The 21,719-nt window shown below is 38.5% G+C and overlaps 1 protein-coding gene across 7 annotated transcripts in view; it reads right to left on the reverse strand.

Moving 5' to 3' along the window:
* Rabgap1l (RAB GTPase activating protein 1 like) overlaps nucleotides 1-21,719 on the reverse strand; it is a 599,727-nt gene that overhangs the window by 86,553 nt on the left and 491,455 nt on the right. Inside the window, exon 1 of one of the 7 annotated variants that reach the window (XM_075988375.1) lies at nucleotides 8,479-8,656. The exons of 5 other annotated variants lie outside the window; for them this stretch is intronic. In XM_075988375.1, coding sequence (XP_075844490.1) covers nucleotides 8,479-8,589 — 111 coding nt within the window. In that variant the 5' untranslated portion in view covers nucleotides 8,590-8,656. Of the gene's footprint in view, nucleotides 1-8,478; nucleotides 8,663-21,719 lie in introns of those variants that run through there. One more of the 7 variants, XM_075988377.1, reaches the window with a different exon arrangement.

Here is a 21,719-nt window from a genome sequence, read left to right on the forward strand (position 1 = left end):
AACAAAGTAGACTTCCCTCTAGTCTCAGCTACTTCCTCCTTCCTATGTGATCTTAGGGAAACATTATTTAACTTCCTGAAGTCTCCATCTTATTATCCATTAGACAGTGACAACAACTCTGGCTATCAAACATAAATAAAAATATTCATCTAAAGCACCTACCACAGATTGTTAGGATTCAATAACACAGGGAGCTAAGGAATCAGAACTATGAGGTTTGTTTGCATGTGCACAGTAAACTAAATGCCTACAAAATCCTATTAGAGCAAGGTGTGATTGTGCATGTCTTTAATCCTAGCATTTGGGAGGCAGAACTGGGAAGATCTCTGTGAGTTCCAGTCCAGTCTGATCTACATAGTGAGTTTCTGTCCAGCCAGGACTATGTAGTTAGACTCTATCTCAAATTAAAATAAAATAATAAATAAGTAAATATATAAATATCCTATTAAACAGTCATTCCTTCCAAGGATAGTAAACATATAAAAAGAAAGCCTGGTCTCATAGGTGTGCCCAGGAAGGAAGCTTGTCTGGAAGCTAAGATGTAGTTAGTACCTCTGAAGTGTGTAAGAAGCTATGTGAAAAACCGCAGAGCTTCTAATAAGATGTAAACAGACAACTGAACTATAAGCTAGCTTTGTCTGGACTAAGGGGGAGTAGATGATCAGTGAAAGAGGAAGTTGAGAAGAAGAAAGTGAGCTGGCAGGGCAGGAATGTCCCCTCCACTGAGATGGAAGCACAACACACTCCATGTGTGTATATGTTGTGAGGATGTTACAGGCCAGGTCAGGGAAAAAAAGAAAGAAAACAGCCAAGAAAGTGGTAGGTGGCAAAATGACTAGTAGCAGGCAAAAACTGAGAGTCCGTGTTTTAGAAATATCAACAAAAAGTAACTAGGAACTTTTTAAAAATTGTGACAAAGAATTTCAAAATATACAGAATAGTCCACCACATATCTTCACTAGCAACTTTCAAAATCTCATGTCCAGTGTCAGCAATCATCCAATATTTAGTCTTTTGTGACTAGATCCTTTTATTAGTTTCATGTTTGTCAGTTTCATTTATATTGTAGCAGGTATCAGTATTTCATTCTTTATAACTGGTATTTGTAGTGGACTGTATGGATATACCACTGGGTGTTTAGACATTCACCACATGATGGATCTTTGGCTAGTATCTCGATTGGAGCTATTGAGAATAACAATGCTATTTCTAGTCATGCACTCATGGGTTCTATTCAGTATCGTCGCAATTTACTTAAAGCTACTGAATCAGTTTCTCTCCAAAGGCACATAGATCTGTGAGTCAAAGGCAGCAACATTACTCATAGTCTACAATGGATCTATAAATCTAGGTGCTGCATGGCAGAGGTATTGTGCCCCAGGAATGAGAAAGATAGAAAACCCAGGGATGGAGAAATAAATAAAGTGGATGCAAGGGAAGAAGTTAATTAGATGGCAAGAGATGCAGGATGCCTGCCAGCATGAGACCAGGCCCAGTACTGCTGCCTAGCTTAAAGTGTGCCCTTGTATTCAAAGGACACACCTCAGTGTCCATGCAATAAACTCCCTCACTTGTTTCAATTAATACAGGATTCTACCTAAGAACCTTAACTCATCAAAACTGATAAATCAAATGAGTAAAGATTTGGTTCCCTGGACTAATTTGAAATTGATATAAGGTGCCAAGTCAAAAATATGCTAAATGACAATGAGAATAAAACATGTTCAATAAACAATTTGAAGTATGGAAGGACCTTAATTGGCTTTATAATGTTTGATTCTAGTAAATATTCGAAATGTTTATTCAGTGATGATTTAGAAGTAACTGCAATGATTTTATTATTTTCCTCATCTCTGGCATATGGAATTGCTATGATTTTTTTTTTAATTTGACTTGCTTAATGTAATGTGCCAAACCACTAAGGGGAAAGAAACTGCAGAATGCTTACCCTCAATTTCCATCTATAGAACAGAAAACTTTAGTTCCCCAAAAGAGGCCCCTTCAGTTGCTGGTCCTGTACTATTTTGGTAACTGTCAGTTAAGAATATCTATCCAGTGCCAAGACAGAAAAGCCTGTGTTATATGGTTAAGCGGCTTTTGTTAAAGGTCAAGGTTAACCACTGGTCAATCAAGTCTCCTTCAGAGACAGAATGATATTAAATTTAAAGGTGTAGGACATGGTAAAGTCAAAATGGATCATCTTTTACTTTATATATTCTTGATGTCTGTGTTGGTTATGGTTCTGTTTTTTCACCTTGATACAAGCTAGGTCACCCAGGAAGAGGGAACCTCAATTGAGAAAATGCCTCAATTGAAAATAAGGTAGGTAAGTGTATGCATCTTACACTTTATTAATGACTGATGTGGGAGGGCCCAGACCACTGTGGACAGTGCCACTTCTGGGCAGGTGGTCCTGGGTGGTATTAGAAAACAGGCTGAGCAAGGCATTGAAAAGAAGCCAGTAAGTAAAATTCTTCCATGGCTCTGTTTCAGTTCTTGCCTGCAGGTTTCTGCCTTGAGCTCTTACCTGACTTTCCTCAATGATGGAGTATTACTGTAAGATGAAATAAATCCTTTTCTTTGCAAACTGCTTCTAATCATGGTGTTCATCACCATGATAGAAAGTTAACTTGGACAATATCTAACTTTCTTATTCTAACACCATGACAATCCTGTAGTAATTTCAATCTATCCCAATCAGTTACTCTTTTCATTATAGCTTCCTAAGTAGTAAGATTGTATCTATCCATTGCAAGAACTAGTAAACAAGTGAAGACTAACTCCTGACTCATGTTGCCACTATCAATTGTTCAGATAGTTGTCAACAATTTTCACCTGTATTTATCCTGTTGCCCTTTGCATTCTTCCCCCTGGGGCCATCTGGTTCTTGCCTGCCCATTTTTGCCACATTATTGCTTATATAACTGAGCCCATCTGCTCAGCAGACAAGGGCTCATACACACTCCCCACTATTGGTTCCACATTACCTTCCAGCCATTCTGAGTTCAAGGAGCATATCTTTTATGCAATCTTCAGGGTAGAAAGCATCAATTTTCTTGCAGAACTAATGCCTCAATCAAGCAGTGCAAACTAACAGTCCTTTCTCCTATCATATGTGTCCTCTCCTTCTACATCCCGACCACACTTTATCTACTCAGTTCACTCCTACTTTAGACTTCCTTCAGAAATTCAGAAAAGACACCCTTTCTCAGAAGGGAGGTAACTGGTAAGAGCTCTCACTGTGGTGAGCTCTTTACAAGGGCAATCCAGCAAGGATGGTCCTCTTTTCTCCCATAAGGAAATTGAGGCTAAGAGAAATTCAGTAAATTCCTGGAAAGTCTTGAACTGACACCCAGTAACTAACTTTACTTTCTTCTTCTTCTTCTTCTTCTTCTTCTTCTTCTTCTTCTTCTTCTTCTTCTTCTTCTTCTTCTTCTTCTTCTTCTTCTTCTTCTTCTTCTTCTTCTTCTTCTTCCTCTTCCTCCTCCTCCTCCTCCTCCTCCTCCTCCTCCTCCTCCTCCTCCTCCTCCTCCTCCTCCTCCTCCTCCTCCTCTTCTTTCACTGAGACAGGGTTTCTCTGTGTGGCCCTGGCTAACCTGGAACTTGCTCTGTAGACCAGGCTGGCCTTGAACTCTGAGATCCCTGCCTCTGACTCCCTAGTGCTGAGATTAAGGCATGTGCCACCACTGCCTGGCTCCCAAGTAACTAAAACAATTTTTAACTAGTATGTGTGCTCCTGTATGAGGGTTCACAAGGAGTCCAGAGGTCAATGTCAATCCCAGGTGTTGTTCCCCAGGCGCTGTCCACTTGTTTTCTGAGACAAGGTCTCTCACTAGGACCTGGGGTCTGCAAGTAAGGCTCTTGTTATCCCAGTGTTGGGATTATAAGTGAATACCATCATGCCTACCTTTTCATATAATTATTGGGGACTGAACTCAGATCCTTTTGCTTATACAGCAGATTCTTTACTGGCTAAGCTAACTCCTCAGCCCAAAAGATCATGTAACTTCAAAGTATTTTACTTAACAAATCCAGGTATGGTGGCTCGTACCTATAATCCCAGCACTCAGGAAGCTGAGGTGGGAGGACTGCTGCAAATTCAAGGTCAGTCTAGATTTCACAGTGAGTTCCAGGTCATTTTAAGCTATAGTGGTAAAACCCTTTCTTCACCTCATCTTTCTCCCTGAAAATAAAGTGCCTTAAACAGTTGTCAGTCTTTCAGACTGCACAAGCTGTTCCTTACTCACAAAGGCTCTACCTGCTTCCTTGCCTAGCAAACACCTGGTCAGCCTCCAAAGACAAACCCACTGTTCCAAGCTTCCTTTGGAGTTGTCTTCCTCACTGTTCAAGGGTAGCAATTACTCTCTAGTTAGTGGTCCTCAATCTAATGCTGCGACCTTTAATAAAGGTCCACATGTTATAGTGACTTCAAACAGAAAATTATTTTGTTGCTATTTCATAACTATAATTTTGCTACTATTATTAATTGTAACGTAAATATATGATATGCAGGATATCTGATATATTGAGAACCACTGCTCTAGTTGGCTCTACCTATAATATCTAATAGTAGTCTCATAAATATTGACTTTGGTCCCTTCTCTTATAAGACTGGGGGAAGAAGAATCTGAAGGGTAGAGAGTTTACTTGTGTCTAGAACACTATATTAAAACAAACATTAAACCACTCTACATATTAACTATGATTGACATACACCCAAAAGCAATATTCCTTTCATGACTACTCAATAAATTAGAAAGTTGAAATAATTGAACAGAATATAAAGTAACACTTAATTCGAAATATTTGTGCCTGCTGGGGTATGCATTAGTGATTAGGCTTATTCACTATTTAAACATGAGCTCATGCATTTTGAATTTAAATACATATTCAAAGCTTTCCCTGTAGTACAATAAGTGTACCAGGTGTGGCTTTCCCCTTCATTTACACTAGGCAATTAAAAACAGCTGAGGCTGGACATAGTAGCGGTACATACAGGCAGTTCTAGCTACTGAAAGGCTACCTAACTAACTTGAGCTTAAGAGTTCAAGGACAACCTGGCAATACAGCAAGACTGCATGGAAAAAGAAAAACCTGCAAAAGAACTAGAAAAGGCAGAGGTGGAAGAGGCTGGCCACTCCATTCACAAGGAGTTCCTCGATTGTTTCTGTGAGCATCCCAGCTAGGTTAAAAGACTTGTATATGCATGAGAGGAAGTGGTGGTATGGTTTTGTTTTTAAGTACACACCAGTTAACTTCCAAATTTTCATTACACATGTCAATTTATTTATATTTTTATTAAAAGAAAAAAAAACCCTTCAGATGGCTCAGTGGGTGAAGGGGTCTGCCGCCAACTCCTGACAGTCTGTGTTCGATTCTTGGGATCCACATAATGAAAGGAGAGTAGACTTCTGCAGGTTACCTTCTGACCTCCACATGTGTGTGCACACTTCTAAATAAAAGGTTCAGTGTTCACACCTTAGAATCATACATCTTTTCCATTTAAGGAATCAACATATTTACTCTTATGAAATAAAATCCAATTACAGAGAAAGACCTGATCCTATATTAAGCATTTAAATCTCTTTCAAAGGTCAACCCAGCTGGAAGAGTCTCCAGCAAGTTAATAAGGGTGTCACCTCCTTGAAGCACAGCAGTGACTCAAATTGGAGGCATTTTGCTTTATACTATAGAAAGCCTAACAACTTCTTTTATATTGTTTTGAGGGTCCATCTCAAACAAAGCAGAAAAAAAGTCAATATGGAATGTAAACCAGATTAAATGGTGAACAGTGTGTCCTATTTATTCTAGGTTTTTCCAGACAAGCCAAAATCAGCTATTACCTCCTACAAAAGATTATCTTAAACAACACATCTGATAAAGGAATCTAAATGTCTTTAGGAAGTTATATAACAAGCACCTCAATATCTAAACTATTTAAAAATTTAGTATAGGGCTGGCAAAATGGCTCAGTAGGTAAAGCCTTCAAATCTTAATGACCTAAGTTAGATCCCCAGGGCCTACATGGAGGAGGGAGAGAAGTGGCTTCCAAAAGTGGTCCTCTGATCTTTACATGCATACCATCCCACACACAAAATAAATAAGTGTAATTTTTATTTGTTTTATTTTTGAGGCAGGGTCTCACTGTGTATATGAGGCTACCCTTCAACTTACACTGAAGCCTGTCTCTGCTTCCTGAGTACTGGGATTAAAATCAGGTACTAACACATCTGACTAAAATGTAATTTTTATTTAAAAAATTGGTATAGAAAAAAATAAAAATAAATAAATAAAAATTAAAAAATAAAAAATTGGTATATGCATCTTATATTAAACTTTCTGTGTCAGTAACCAAATCTACATCAAATATACATAAATTATCTACACACAGAATTAATTTGGGAAAAGTGCATTGAGATTCAGTCATGCAGTCATTCATATTTCCATTTTCCCTCTCCCTGCATGTCCTCTCCTCCCTCCGCACACATGAATACAATGCCCATTTTTGTTGAGCAGTGAGATGCTCCCCATGACTCAGAAACTGTTCATTTCTTTAGCTCCTCTGTCCTCTCCACTTACACTCTGTGGGACTGTTTGCTTGTTTGCCTTTGTGGTACTAAGGATCAAAGTCAAGGTGGTTAACATGACCAGCAAGTAGTCTGTGGCTGAGCTATACCCACTGCCCAAATCTGGTTTTGTTTCTTCTCCCCTTTGGTCTGAAAAACACCTTTAAGTTTCTGAAGAGTCAGTTCGGACTCTTAAGAGGATCTTGGCAAAACCATCATAAAGAAATGAAATGCCGGGTGGTGATGGTGCATGCCTTTAATCCCAGCACTTAGAAGGCAGAGGCAGGTGGATCTCTGTGAATTCAAGGCCATCCTAGTCTACAAGAGCTAGTTCCAGGAGAGGTTCCATAGCTACAGAAAAACCCTGTCTCAAAAACACACCAAAAAAAAAAAAAATAAAATAAAATAAAAGAGAAAGGAAAGAAATTTTCTTTTGGACTATTACAAAATCAATGAATATAATGGAATTTAAGTATCTAGGACTTTCTCATCCTGACTGAGCATGTATTGCAGTAGGCAATAAACTTCACGGAATGTATATAATTATAAAAATAGAAATTGTGGGGCTGGAGAGATGGCACATTGGTTAAGAACATTTGTTGTTTCAGAGGACCCAGGCTTGATTCCCAGCAACCACATGTTTACTAACAGCCATCCATAACTCTGGGGGATCCTGTGCCCCCTTTTGACCTCCCTGAGCACCAGACACATACATGGTATACATACAGAGACATGCAGACACACACATAAAATGATCTAAAAAAATTAAAAAAATAAAATTACATATATTTTTAGTAAAACATGTAGTTGGACAGGTGATTCTTTTAATAGACACCTCCAGAAACATATTAAGCTTCTGCTGTTACTGCATTCACCTACTTTTAAGTGCATCTAGAAATCATGGTGGAAATGCAGTCTAATGAAGCCATATAAACTCTCACTGAGATGCTATTATCAACAGCACCACTTCCTTCTTCAGCACCAGTCCCTCTGCTGGGTCTTCTGGGTCTGCTGGATCCTCTAGAATTTTTTCATTATTCTTCAAAGTATAGCTGAGTTACTATTCTTAAATAATCAAATTGCCTTACAAATATTAAATAAATTTATTAATATCAGTAAATAACTAATCGGAGGCCAGTTCCTCCCTCCTCTTTCATTATTTTACTTTTCTTTTTTGAATTTCTTACTCAGATCAACAGCTAAACAATGTAGAAACATTGCATCTGGTCGATAAAATCTTTAAGTCTCTTTGAATCAACCCAGAATTTGACCTTTATCTTTTCCATGGTAATTTAAGACTTGGAAAACAAACAAACAAAAAACCTGCCATATCGTACTTTCAGTATTCCTGTGCCTTAAAATAGAGAAGTGGGTTTTCATACTGGTAAGATCGAACAGTCATGATAAACTTTTTATTCTGTTGCTGCAATGCATTGCTAAACATCACATAGGGGCACAGGCACAGTTAAGAGAGTTTGCTTAAGAGACACAGATCACTGTGTGAGCCTCACTGGCCAGCAAAAAGATGACAGCAAACATAAGAACATAGTTTTCTTGGGGATAATGTAAGACTTGAAAGCTATTTAATTTCTAGATAGCTCAATTTACAGAGAGGTTATGGCTCATTAAAAGTAATGTTCTACTTTAGAGTGACTGAATGGAATATATGAAACTGTAGCTAGTTTCATCTAACAGTTACACAAGACACAAAGAAAAGTGGTATTTGAAATTAAAAAATTCTTCTCAACCTCACTACAGTAGTATTTAAAGCATACTATAGACAAAACCACTGACAACTGGCAGACCTTGCTGTAGCCTGTAACAGAAAGTCAACAGCAGTGCTACTCTTTACTCTCTCTCCATAGTGTTCGTAAAAGAGGAGCCACAGTGTAGTATGCAAGGAGACACCTACCATGGACCTGGGCTTGCTGATGGCCACCAGGCTAGTGAGGAAGTCTTCATCATGCAGCTGGCTGAAAACATGGGCGTCATAGGCTACCATAATGGAGATTTCTTCCATCATCTTGCCAGCTGCTCTTCCTTCCCCAGCTCCAGATCAGACTATCCAGGGGAAAACTCCTAGGGCAGCTCAGACAGTATACACGCCCACCTGGGATCCAGGGGCTGAGTGTCAAAATCCAGAGAGAAAAAGAGAGGAGGAAAAAAAGAAAAGCCAGCTGCTCTTGAAGGCTTGCCTAGCAATTCACCCTTAGTGAAAAACTGGCGGTGGTCTCTTATCTACGCAGGAAGTGTACGCCATAAACGCCTTCTGCATTCTCAGCACAGCACAGGGAGAAATCCAGGTTTGGGAAATGGTTAAACTTCAAAAACCAGAAATAAAAGGAAGTTTCCTGACTAGAAATATCCTATATGAAACACCCCAAACAAAAGTTAATTTACATTATCTCCTTGGTAATTAAAACATTTTCAAATAGTTCATCTTCTTCCTTCATTGTTATTTATATGAAGGTTCCTTGTAGGAGAAAAGTAGATTTTTCTTAAAGCAATCAGTGCTTATTTTTTCTTATTCTTAGAAAATAAAAAGATGGCAATCTATTATTATTTCTAAGAATTTATAGAACTCTTAGGGCTGTTAAATTTATCTCCTGAAGTCTGAAGGGAGAATAAAGAATTCTTTCCCCAGAGGAGTTCTGTTTTAAAAAAAAAAATCAAAATATAAAAAAAGGAAACAATTCATTTGGGACAACAATACTAGTTGATAATAATTTTCCTTTCTCCCACTAAAATAACACAAATATCTGATGTGATTCTGGAAGAAACACAAGAGTCTCATGTATAAACTGTTTTTCTCCCCTTAATAAATATTCTTCCTTTTAAATTTAGAGGTTTCTTTTAATTACTCAAACAAGCTAATAGTCACAAACTATCCATTCCTTAGTTACCACAAGTGGTTTTTGGAGAACAGCTGGAGATGGCAAACAGGCTTTATGTGTCAAGAAGAAAATTTCCCTAAACCCCCAAGTTATATAAGCCAGTACAGTACTGAGCAATGAAGACAGAAGACAGAACAGTTCCCCCAAAAGCCTGTTACCTGATTCCTGTATCTGCCGAGTGTTAATGGTACTACAGCACTGAGAAGTGCTTTTTGTTAGTCTATTTAAAACAAAAAGAAATACTGCTGTGTTCGAGTCTTTAGCCCTTCACTACCAATACCAGGATTATGTTTTTTAAACTCACTGGCTTGTGAAAATTGGGTAAACAAAACTCAGAACAAGATGTAGTGTATTTTCCCTAAAGAATTTTCTTCTTCTATAGATTAGCATAATTACTGTTATCTTGTGTCATTTAAATATGACTATGGAAGTTCTGCAACTTCTGTTAAGCATTCATTATTAAAAGCACTTGCTCACAGAAAGGCAAACTTCCCTGGCTAGGAAATGACCAAGTCTAATAGGCTTACTTAAACAGAAAAATGCAATATCTTAAATAAACTCTCATGATTAAAACAGCTTCAAGCTGTGTTTGACCCTTACGGGAGCCAGTAAAGCATTTTTTACTTCATTTCCTCCGCCCTCCCCCCATAATGCAGCTTTGTATTTAGAACATTATTTCCATTAAGAATTTCCCAGTACATTTATCTTAAAGATAACTAGCCAAGTAAAAATTAAGTGATAATCAGGACTCAAGGCATCATAAATTATCTGGGCTGTTCATACCTTTTAAATGCCTTTTTATCTGTACAGTAGTATTTTTAAAGATACTGTGAATCTCTTCACATATTCATGAGCGCCAGAAGACTTGAGCTTTACCTTGCAGCGTGGCTCTCTAGATGTGAACGCCCGAGCAATTGCTTTCGGACTTTCCTTTCTGCGGTGACTCAGTGCTTCCACACTCAGATATCTGAATAGGTGCGCTGACAAAGACACCTGTTGTGAAAGGTAACCAAACTACTTCCCATCATGCCTTTCTTCCAGCTGGCAACCGCCCAGGGGCAAACAGCAATTCTAAGCTCATTTGAGCGGTCCCTTCTGTGCTTAGGGAGAGCGCATTAGAGAAACAATAGGTTATCTTTTTGGTTAAGAACACTTCAATCCCAAGGGGGAAAAAAGCACGTGGGAAAACAGAACACCGCACCTTAAAGGGGCTACGTATTAAATTAATAAGATCTAAGGTATCGAAATGCATGCAAAAATAGGTTTAGAAAAACAACCAAAGTGGTTTTCTCAGACAAACAATTCTGTAAGTTCTTGACTTAATTCCTTAAAGAATCTAACAGCCACATTTCCTTTCTAAATAAAAACTGTCTCCATGTCCACCTAGTGCTTAGATTTTCTTGAGCAACAACTAACTAGAATTTCTAACCTCTTTCTCTCCATCCTCTTTTTTCTTTATTATTATTATTATTGCCATTTTAAATATTTCTTAAAATATACATTCTGGGTCTTGGGAGAAAACTACATTTTTCTTTATATAAACAAAAAGCATGCTCTTCAAGAACTGTTAGAAAAAACTTGTTCCTATATTGATTTTTTTCCTCTTTTCCAATTCATTTTCTATTGTCTCTAGAGAGTTCTGCTAACACCCCACCAAACCTCAGCAGCTTTTGTTCACTGTCATGTTTAAATCTAGCCTTTTACTTTCACAAAACATCCGTCTTGTCACCCATCCACCTGCCCACTGGGGGACTGAAATCCACTAGATCATCTCCCTGGGTTTCTGAAAATCTGAACCTCAAAGCATACCACTGACTGGGGGGAAATGGCAGTGTGGGAAGAGAATTACCTGTGACCAAAGAGTATGGCAAGTGCTGAGAACACCACTGCTTAGAGACGCTGTGTATCCACAGGCAGCAGAAACCAAGGCACTTCTGGCAAACAGAAGTCCCCAGTTCAAACAGGAAACTGCTAGCTGTCTATCCCAGGGCAAGTGATTTAAACTTAGCTAGGTTTCAGTTTCCTCTTGGTCATGTAAATTGAGAGGGACAGACTAGATCAGTAAGTAGTTTCCCCAGTAAGGAAAAGCAAAAGCAATGTGTCTTGTTTTCTTGCACTTAAAGGGCTAAGAGGGGAATTTCAAAGAGCAAATGCCCTTCTAATCTCTACAGAGTAAAAAACTAGGGGTAACATGAAATCTAGGTTTTAAGAAAGTCCCCAGAGTTTCTATGTGTTTCAATTAATGCAGTCTACTCTGTAGCTAACTTGACGTTTTCTAATATCAAGTCTTTGTACCATGAAAAGGGGATTCAATGAAAAAGCAATTTTGATGCGTTCACAGACTTTCTGCTTAGAGCCAGAGTAACTAAAATAGATAATCTGAATTTTTTCCAAACGTTTTAATAATTTTAAAACACTAAATTTAATCATCAAACTTTTTTTAAATTAACACAAAAAACAAAGATTTTCATTATGGTTTTCAATACATATGCCATTATGCTTTATTTTTAATTGTGCCCCTCCCCCACTACCAACCACACCACCCCTGCCAGGCCTTTGCTGGTCTCTTTTTTCCCACTGTTTGCTTTCATATTTCATTATCGTCCTTTTTCTCTATCCTTCTCTCTCCCTTAAAATCTCCCTCTTTCTCATAGTCCTTTCTACTTTCACACTCCCCCAGATGTATGTAAAGATATTTCTCCATGCATATATACATAGCACAGATTTGAATCTGGAATGGTTTGAAGATGGTGCACTGAGGAGGATCATTTGTTCTAAGAACTGTTATCCCCCCAAGTCATAGTTCTAAAACTATGCTTTTTAAACAAAACCACACTTCTTTCCCACTAAATAAGTTTGAGTTGAATAACCTGGCCTTCCAAGAGCATCTGTTCTGAAAAGATACATTCAGAAACAGGAACAGCCAAAATGAAAAGTAGGAAAAACCTGACTCTGATGACCTTTTTATTGTCTGTGTTCTCTCCAAACACAGTGCAGCAAGAGTCGTATTGTGAAAACAGAACTTTGTTATTCACCAAGAAGCAAATATATTAAAAATGATCCCAACTCAGAAGAAAGTTCTCTCACCTCCTGAGAGTGGCTGCAAAGACTCTTCCCTGTGTCAGGGTCTACCTGCTGCACATGATCACCATGACGGCCATTAAATCAGGTCAAATGGAAAGGAGAACAAAATAACCCAGGCAGAAATATAGCCCAGAGAGCAGAGGTTTGAGTGTTCATGTGCACATGCAATGCCCTGAAGAAAACTGCTGCTCTTGCTTAGTGACCCTCACACCTGGTTTCAACAGGGTATAAACACGCATTAGGTGTTCGGGACTTAATGATAAGGAATCTCCCAAAACCACAAAACTCCACAGGGCTGATATAGAAAAACAGAGGTAAAATGATGAATTCTTGTTAAACATCAAAACCCATTATTTCTATCTATACTTAGTGAACATCAAAAATCTCAAGTGCTGCAAGTCCAGAACAAAAGCTACAAAACAATGTGAATGAGGAAACACTAGGAAGAAACAAGAGAGCTTCCTAGAGAACTAGTAATTTCAATTAGTCCACTGACGCTGAGTGGAAAAGTACAAGAACAAAGGGAAGAAAAACCTTAGTTCTCCTTAAAATTATGCGAAAATAAAGAAAACCATTATTCTTGTGTTGAATTCCAGCCATTCAGCTCATTATCTTTCCTATCTTTGCTAGCAACTGCTAAGCAAATCTAAAACCACTGCTGAGCAAATCTAAAACCTCAGCAAACATAAAAAAACAAGCCCATGGCATTAGTGAGAAAAGAAAACCAGATGGACATAAATACCTGCCTGACAGGCTCCCTGGCTATCCTACTGTTCATTTGCATCTTACCACAAAGAAAGGGTGAGATAGAGTGCAACGGAGGAAAGAATGTCCCTAATAATTCGGCTTTCTGCCTCAATTAAAACATTAAAATCCACAGCAAATGCATTCAAATTAAACTTGATCTAACCCACACCGATTATGTTAAGTGACCCTAGGTATTCATTAATATTTGCTATTTTTCCAAATGAAGGTTATTTCAGACCCATCATGGCTCTTTGAGCAGAGTACAACTAAATTCTACCTACAAATGATTTTACCTTAATTTCTAAAGCAGTCAATGATTTAATAAGCTTTACTAGTAGCCCAAACAAACCACTTTAAGTGATGTGAAGTACTGCATCAGCTTTTTCCCCCCACAAGACTGGAAGGAGTTGGTCTAGGGAACATGGGGGGCTTCATTGGGTGCTCACCAGTCTCTGGTTCTCTTGCAGCCTGGATGGCTCGCTTCCTAAATCAAACTCCAAAACAAACCCCCAAGACAAACAATATATATATATATAAATTAATATTGCTATAGGTACCAATAGTGAGTTATGCTCAATGGAGATGAAGAAAGCTATCTCACTTGTGGTGATTATGTATACTGGCTAGCTTTTTTTTTTTTTTTTTTGTTAACTGGATACAAGTTAGAGATATCTGAGAAGGAACGAACCTCATATTAGAGAAGGTTTTCCACAAGATTAGCCTGAAGGCAAAGCCTGTTGGCCATTTTCTTGATTAATGATTAATGTAGGATGACCCAGCCTATTGTGGAAGATGCCACCCCAGGCAGGTAGTCCTGAGTTGTATGAGAAAGAAGGCTAAGTATGCAATGAGGGAACAAATCAGTAACAGTCTCCTCCATGGCCTCTGCTTCAACTCCTGCTTCTGGGTTTCTGCCTTGAGTACCTTCCCTGACTTCCCTTTGTAAAGGAGTATGACCTGGCTGTGTAAGCTGAAAAAAAACCCTTTCCTCCCCAAGTTGATTTTGGTCATGTGTTTTTATCATAGGAAGAAAAATTCTAGCTAGGATACTATTAAACAATATAATGCAAAGTAATACAATAAAATATCATACCATACCTAGAAGTAAAGTTAATCAAAGAAGCAAAAAAGCTCTATAATGAAAACTCTAAAACATTGATGAAAAAAATTAAAGACCTCCACGAGGCGTGCACCCACCCACTGAGACAGTGGAGCTGATCTACTGGGAGCTCACCAAGGCCAGCTGGACTGTTACCAAAAAAGCATGGGATAAAACTGGACTCTCTGAACATGGCGAACAATGAGGGCTGATGAGACACCAAGGACAATGGCACGCGGTTTTGATCCTACGCAATGTGCTGGCTTGGTGGGAGCCTAGCCAGTTTGGATGTTCACCTTCCTAGATATGGACGGAGGGGGGAGGACCTAGGACTTACCACAGGGCAGGGAACCCTGACTGCTCTTTGGACTGGAGAGGGAGGGGGAGAGGAGTGGGAGGGGGGGAGAGGGGTGGGAGGAGGGGGAGGGAAATGGGAGGCTGGGAGGAGGTGGAAATTTGTTGTTTTTTTTTTTTAAATATTTATTTATTATGTATACAACATTCTGTCTGTGTGTATGCTTGCAGGCCAGAAGACGACACCAGACCCCATTACAAATGGTTGTGAGCCACCATGTGGTTGCTGGGAATTGAACTCAGGACCTCTGGAAGAGCAAGCAATGCTCTTAACCTCTGAGCCATCTCTCCAGCCCCCTGTTTTTTTTTCTTTATTCTCCTTTTATCAATAAAAAAAATTAAAAAAAAAAGAAAAAAGAAAAAAAAATTAAAGACCTCTAGTTTTCTTGGGTTACAAGAATAAAAATGTTTAAACGTTCATACTACTGAGAGATTTCCAAAAGATGCGTGAATAAAAAAATGTAGGCCTCAGGCACAATGGAATAATAATCAGTCATAAAAAGAGATAAATCTGTTATTTGTGATCACAAAGCAGGGACTGGATATCACTAGGCTAAATAAACAAGCCAGGTACAGAAAGACAAAGTACCTATGTGGTCTTACTTGTATGTTGAATCCACAAAATCTGTTCTCATGAAAGCTGAGAGGAGAATGGTGGTTATCAGAGCCTGGGGACAGTGAGTGAAGAGGGTTTAGAAAAGATTGCTCAAAGGACACTAAGTCACAGTAAGGTAAAAGTCAGATATACTGGCTACTATATTATAGAGTGACAATAGATAATTATTTACTGTGTATTTCAAAAAGTAAAGATTTCAAATATTGTCACCATAAAAAACTGATAAATAGGGCAATGGGGAGATGGATCAGCAGTTATCACGGGTTACTCCTCCAGAGACCCTGACTTTAATTCTCAGAATCCACATGGAGGTTCACAGCTATCTAGAACTCTAGTTACTGGGGATCCAATGCCCTATTTTGACTTCTGTGTAGGTCGCATACAGATACATGCAAGCAAAACACCCATATATATAAAGGTATTTTAAAATAGGAATAATAAATATCTAAGGAGATCATATATTTAACTTAATTTAGAAATTATACAATGTAGCTGGCTATAGTGGTGCACACCTTTAATTCCAATACTCAGGGAGCAGAAGCAGGTAGATATATCTCCATGAGACATATGCTGGTCTATATAATGAGTTCTAGGCCAGCTGGATTTGGAACCAAAGCCAGACTAGTCGTAGTGAGACCAGAATTTCAAAACAAAACAACATACAATGTATATTACATTTTATCCATTAATATAATTAATGCAATTTATAGATATTCATTTTAAAAATTAAACAAAGAAAAAGATCCTAGATGACAAATAAAAGGTGCTGTATGCAGCTCGCCTGGGCATCACAAGAGTCAACCCTGTTGGTGGAGGTGTGGGTGAGCCAACCCTGAAGTTGTGAGCATGGGAGAATTACCCCCATTATGCATTTGTCTGTGGCCAGCATGGGCAGGGAAGAGATGCCCAACCCCCATCAATACCTGAGGCAGGTGGAAGAGCTGACCCTGAGGTCATAAGAGAAGGAAAGTTGTTCCTGCCCCTCATTGGCTGCAGCACTTGGGAGAGTGGCCCCTATACTTCACAGCAACACAATAGACCTGGCCCTGAAGGTAGGTGTAGGTGTGGAGAACCCACCCAGAGAATGTGAACGTGGGAGAGCTGCTCCTCCCTTGCTGCAAGGGATGAACTAGCCAGGGCAATGCTGAAGAGTTCACCCTGGTGACAAAGACAGGGGAGAGCTGGTGGGCTGACCAACCCTGCAACTACCTAGGTCCCAATGATTCTTTGCCATGAACACATGCATGTAAAAATGTATAGATAAAGGTCTTTGTTGTGAGGAGGCCAGTTGTTCTTTTCCCGGATTCCCAGACTCCTGAAAAAACCACACAGAAACTGTATTAATTAATCACTGCTTGGCCCATTATCTCTAACTTCTTATTGGCTAACTCTTATATATTAATTTAACCCATCTTCATTAATCTATATATCGCCACAAGGCTGGGGCTTACCAGGAAAAGTTTCAGATTCTGTCTCTGATGGGGCTACATGGCTTCTCTGGACTCTGCCCTTCTTTCTCCCAGCATTCAATTTAGTTTTCCCTGCCTAGCTATGTTCTACCCTACCAGGCCAAGCCAGTTTCTTTATTAACCAATAGTATTCACAGCATACAGAGGGGAACCCCACATCAGGGGTTCACTGTGTAACTCACTGTGTCACACTGTAGCTTCCATACTGAGATTTCCTCCTTCTTCCTTTCTTCTTTTTTCTCTTAAATTTTATGTTGTTTTATTTTTCTTTGGAGTGTGTGTGTAGAGGGGGGGAGATAGGTGGAATCAGGAGGCATGATGTGAAAGATACAATAATTTAAAAAGGTGTTGTATAGCAATCCTACACCAGCTCACCTTGAGAAACATACTCCTGTAGCCACTGTAGTGTCTGAGAGCATTCTGACAAGTGACATGAACCCTGTTAGCAATGACTGACACACATAAGAGGTGATGGAAGGTAACAGTGCAGTGAGAATCAGTCTCCCATTGTTCCTTATCTTCTCTAGTTTCCTGACTACAAGACAAACAGAAATTTAATCAATTACCTTTTATTAAATTGAGCAATTGTGACAAGAACAAGGAACAAAGAGAGCATCTACTGCATAATGATATTCATCCGTTATAACCTGATCAACAAAACACTATTACTATGAGCTATCATGTGGAAATAAATCATCCTTCTTTATAATTGCATTGTAATAAGGCTTTCCACTGTTCATTTGTATCTTAGAGTCAGAAGAAACATCCTGTGAGATAATTTGGAGTTGCAGATTATCCTGAAGCTTGGCACTGAACAACAAAACAAGGAGTTGGGGTTAGGGGTACCTGGAGGGAAGGGAGAAGTAAAACATTTAACTATGGGCCTGGCACACTTCAGTGAGTGACATGAATTCTGCTCACTGTCACACAATACATGAGGCAGTATATATTATCTTCACTTTAAGAGGCTACTTGCCTTAAGAGGTCAAGTAGTTTGAGTCGTATCATCAGTAAGTCAGAGTCTGGATGAAAACTGAAGAATGACTGGAAAAGTTCAGGGTTTTTCCTGTCTGTATCAGGTTCATCACAAGTGCAAGAATGAAGAAGTTAGATACATTCAGTTTGTACTTGTTTTTTGTTTGTTCATTGGGGGGGTGGGGTGGCGTTGTCTCGTTTTTGAGACAGAGCTTCACTATGTAGTCCTGGCCTAGAACCTGCTATAGGGATCAGCTGGCAGGCTTCCTGCCACTGCCTCCAGAGTGCTGGTATTAAAGGCATGCACAATCATACTAGGGGTTTTTGTTAGTATGTTTTGTTTTGTCTTTTTTTATTGTTATTATCATTATCAAATCTCTCTTTAAAAATCAAACAGTTTTTGAATGTTATTTGTGTGTGTGTATGTGTTGCTTGCATGTATATCTGGGCATCATATGCACACCTCGTAGCCAACGAGGCCAGAAGAGGTGACAGGTCCTCTAGAATTGGAGCTTCAGGTGCTTGTGAGCTGCATGTGGGTATTGGGAATAGAACCCAGATCCACTGGAAGAACAGTTAGTGTTATTAATCATCAAGCCATCTCTCTAGTCACTACTGTTTGTTTCAATTCACTTAAAAGTAATTAGTTGAGCTGGGCGTGGTGGCACATGCGTTTAATTCCAGCAGGAGGCAGAGGCAGGTAGATCTCTGTCAGCCTGGTCTACAAAGTGAGTTCCAAGACAGCCAGAGCTGTTACATAAAAAAATCAAGTCTCAGAAAAAAATTAATACGTGTTACTTTTATTTTATATGTAAGTATTTTGCCTGCATATATGCATGTGCACTACATGTGTGCTTGGTACCTGCACAGGTCAGAAGATGGCACAGAATCCCTTGGAACTGGAATTATGGATGGCCATGGAACCACCATGTGGGTGCTGGTAACTGAATCTGGGCTCTCTGCAAGAGCAACAAGAGTATTTAACTTTTTGCTGAGCCATCTCTCCATCCCTTGATTCACTTTTCAATAGTCCACTTTTTGAAACAAATGTTTGCATTTCCAAAACTGCATTATGTATTTCTCTTCTCTTATTATTTTGCTTTTACTATATCATTCTATACTTAAAATGTGAACTGAAAACACATGTGTCCAACAGTATTATTTATATGACATTGTTAAGTACAAAGAGAAGACTGCAGACAAGCTATCCATTTCCTCTCGTTACTGATGAACACAAGCCATCAGTCTGTGTTGTAGAAAGCATTATGACTGAGGTAGATACTCTGAATGGTCTGTTGGTAGTGTTAAAACAGAACAAAACAAAAACAAAATGAAACAAACAAACAAACAAAAATGGGCAAGTGGATCTCTGAGTTAAGGCCAGCCTGGTCTACCAAGCTAGTTCTAAAACAGACAGGGCTACACAGAGGAACCCTGCCTTGGAAAATTAAAACCAAAAACCAAACCAAACCGAACCGAACAACAGAAAGAGTCAGTCAATTGCCTAATGGGCTAGGAAAAATAATATGCATTTTTAAAATATTTATTTTTTAGCTTTTATTTGTGTGTGTGTGTGTATCTGTCTGTCTGTCTGAGTTCATGTGTACTACATGCATGCATGTACCCGAAGTATCTAAGGCTGGATTTGAATTTCTGGTTCTCCTACCTTCATTTCCCAAGAACTGGAATTATAGGCATGTGCCATGATGCCCAATGCTGAAATTTATACAGATGGATAAGGGTATGATATAGAGATGAGAAAAAGGAAATTTGAACTGTTTGAACATTAGTAGGTTAAGACATCTGCTTACTTTTTAATAAAAAACTCTGTTCATCTCTTTTAAGCATAAATATTTCCTAAAAGATTATTTTTGTTGTAAACTCTTAAGCACATATGCATTTTTTTTTTTTTTGCTTTTCTTTCTTTTTTTCAGAGCTGGGTATCAAACCGAAGACGTCATGCACACTAGGCAAACATTCTGTCACTCACTGAGCTACACGCCTAGCTCATCCATTGCATTTCTATCAGATAGTATTTTAAAAACATGCCTTTAAGCTTAACTCCAACCACGGTTCTTTTACACGGTGTTGGCAATATAAATGAGATGTGCACAAGTTTATGGCCTTAAAGATTGCAGTTTATAAATTAGTCCTATATTAGCTAATCATACATAAACTATTCTATTATTTAAAATTACTGAAGCTACCAATAATTTAATATTGCTTTAAAAAACACATACTTTTGTGTGTTTGTTAGGATAATGTCTTACTGTGTGCATTCCATTAAAAAGAAAAACCTACCTCTTATATGTGTTGAAGGTAACTGACTGCTAAGCAAAATGATATCCAGGAGCTTTTCCCATTAAAGAAAATAAGCTATAAACACCTGAATCCCCTGAATACAATCATTTGAATTGTAAAATACAATTGTGAAACATCCATTTTGTGAAGGAGCTTGATTCTGAACCAAAAGTTCAAAGGAGACCCCTTAGCACTATGAATAGAGATGGCTTGTGCTCTATTTAATATTTAATAGGTCAATTTAATATTTCCATACTAAACCAGGCAGTGGTAGTGCATGTCTTTAATCCCAGCACTCAGGCAACAGAAGCATGCGACTCTCCATGAGTTTGAGGTCGCACTACAAAGTGAGTTCCAGGACAGCCAGGGCTGTTACATAGAGAAACCCTGTCTTGAAAAAAAAATAAATAACAAAAAAATTCATACTAGCCATCTTGAACTTCTCAAAAATCGAAGAAGACAGAGGGAGTAGTGAGCAAACTTGATGAGATTTTGTTTTTACTGCTGGGCTATTGAATAGAAGCAGAATGAGGAAACAGAATTAAGATTTAGATAATGCTTTGCTTTGTAGTAAACAGTGGGAGGACCTGACCCTCTGACAGGTAAACAAGCCTTGGCTCCTGAAGCCTGAAAGAATACACAGCAATAGCCCCACCGCTGCCTAAGACTAAACACTAAGATACTTCTGCTGAATAGAATACAAGCAAACAGCCATTACTTCAATTTAATCACTAATTCTCTCTTAATATATGTCTTCTATCAACAAAGTAGCTTAGCACTTGACAACAAAACTAGACAATCCTATTTATAATGAGTTAGTGTTTCCTTACTCAGCACATTCCACCTAGGCTGTTCTAGGAAAGAAGGAAAGCAAAGCTGAAAGGAGAAAGGAGATGATCACATTTTATATGCTTCCTTTCGGATTGTTTGGTTTGATACAAATAATCAACTTATAAATTAGTTACCAAGAAAAATCAGAAATTAGAAGAAATGAAAAGTGAAACAATTTCTTCTTGATTCTGATGATTAATACATGATAAAGATATAAATATCAAATAAAGAAGTTTTCCAAGACTTTTCAAGTTTACCAATGGTATAGACCTATTAGTCAGTAAGCAAAATTCCCTTTTATAGGGCTAAAGTGCATGGAATTATCAGGCTTCCCAGAAAAGACAAATTTAATGAAAAAGTAAGGAATAGCAGAAAAGAACAAAGCATTAACTTAGAAACTGGGCTCTAAGTTTAGTGGCTTAGTTAAAGTCGAAAAGCATGAGGTTTTCAACTGGTAGCAAATGAGATGCTTCCTCAGCAAATCAAGATTATAATTTTATTGAAATAGTGATCATAATACCTTATTCTCAAAGCTTGGTTACACTGAATACCTCAAACTAACTTAGATCAAGACACTCTACTAACTACTACTGACCATGATCTCCATGGATACCCTTCTCAAAGAGTCCTCAACCGTATCAGTTTCAGTGTGTGCTACAGCCTTGGTTTGTACTTAACTGGCTCAGCAGTTAAGAACACTGGCTGCTCTTTCAGGGCACCCAGTTTTGACTCCCAGCATCGGCATGGTGACTCATAACTGTCAATAGTTCAGGATATGCAACA

Source organism: Microtus pennsylvanicus, chromosome 10 (assembly GCF_037038515.1).
Source record: "Microtus pennsylvanicus isolate mMicPen1 chromosome 10, mMicPen1.hap1, whole genome shotgun sequence".
In the NCBI taxonomy this organism is placed as follows: domain Eukaryota; kingdom Metazoa; phylum Chordata; class Mammalia; order Rodentia; family Cricetidae; genus Microtus; species Microtus pennsylvanicus.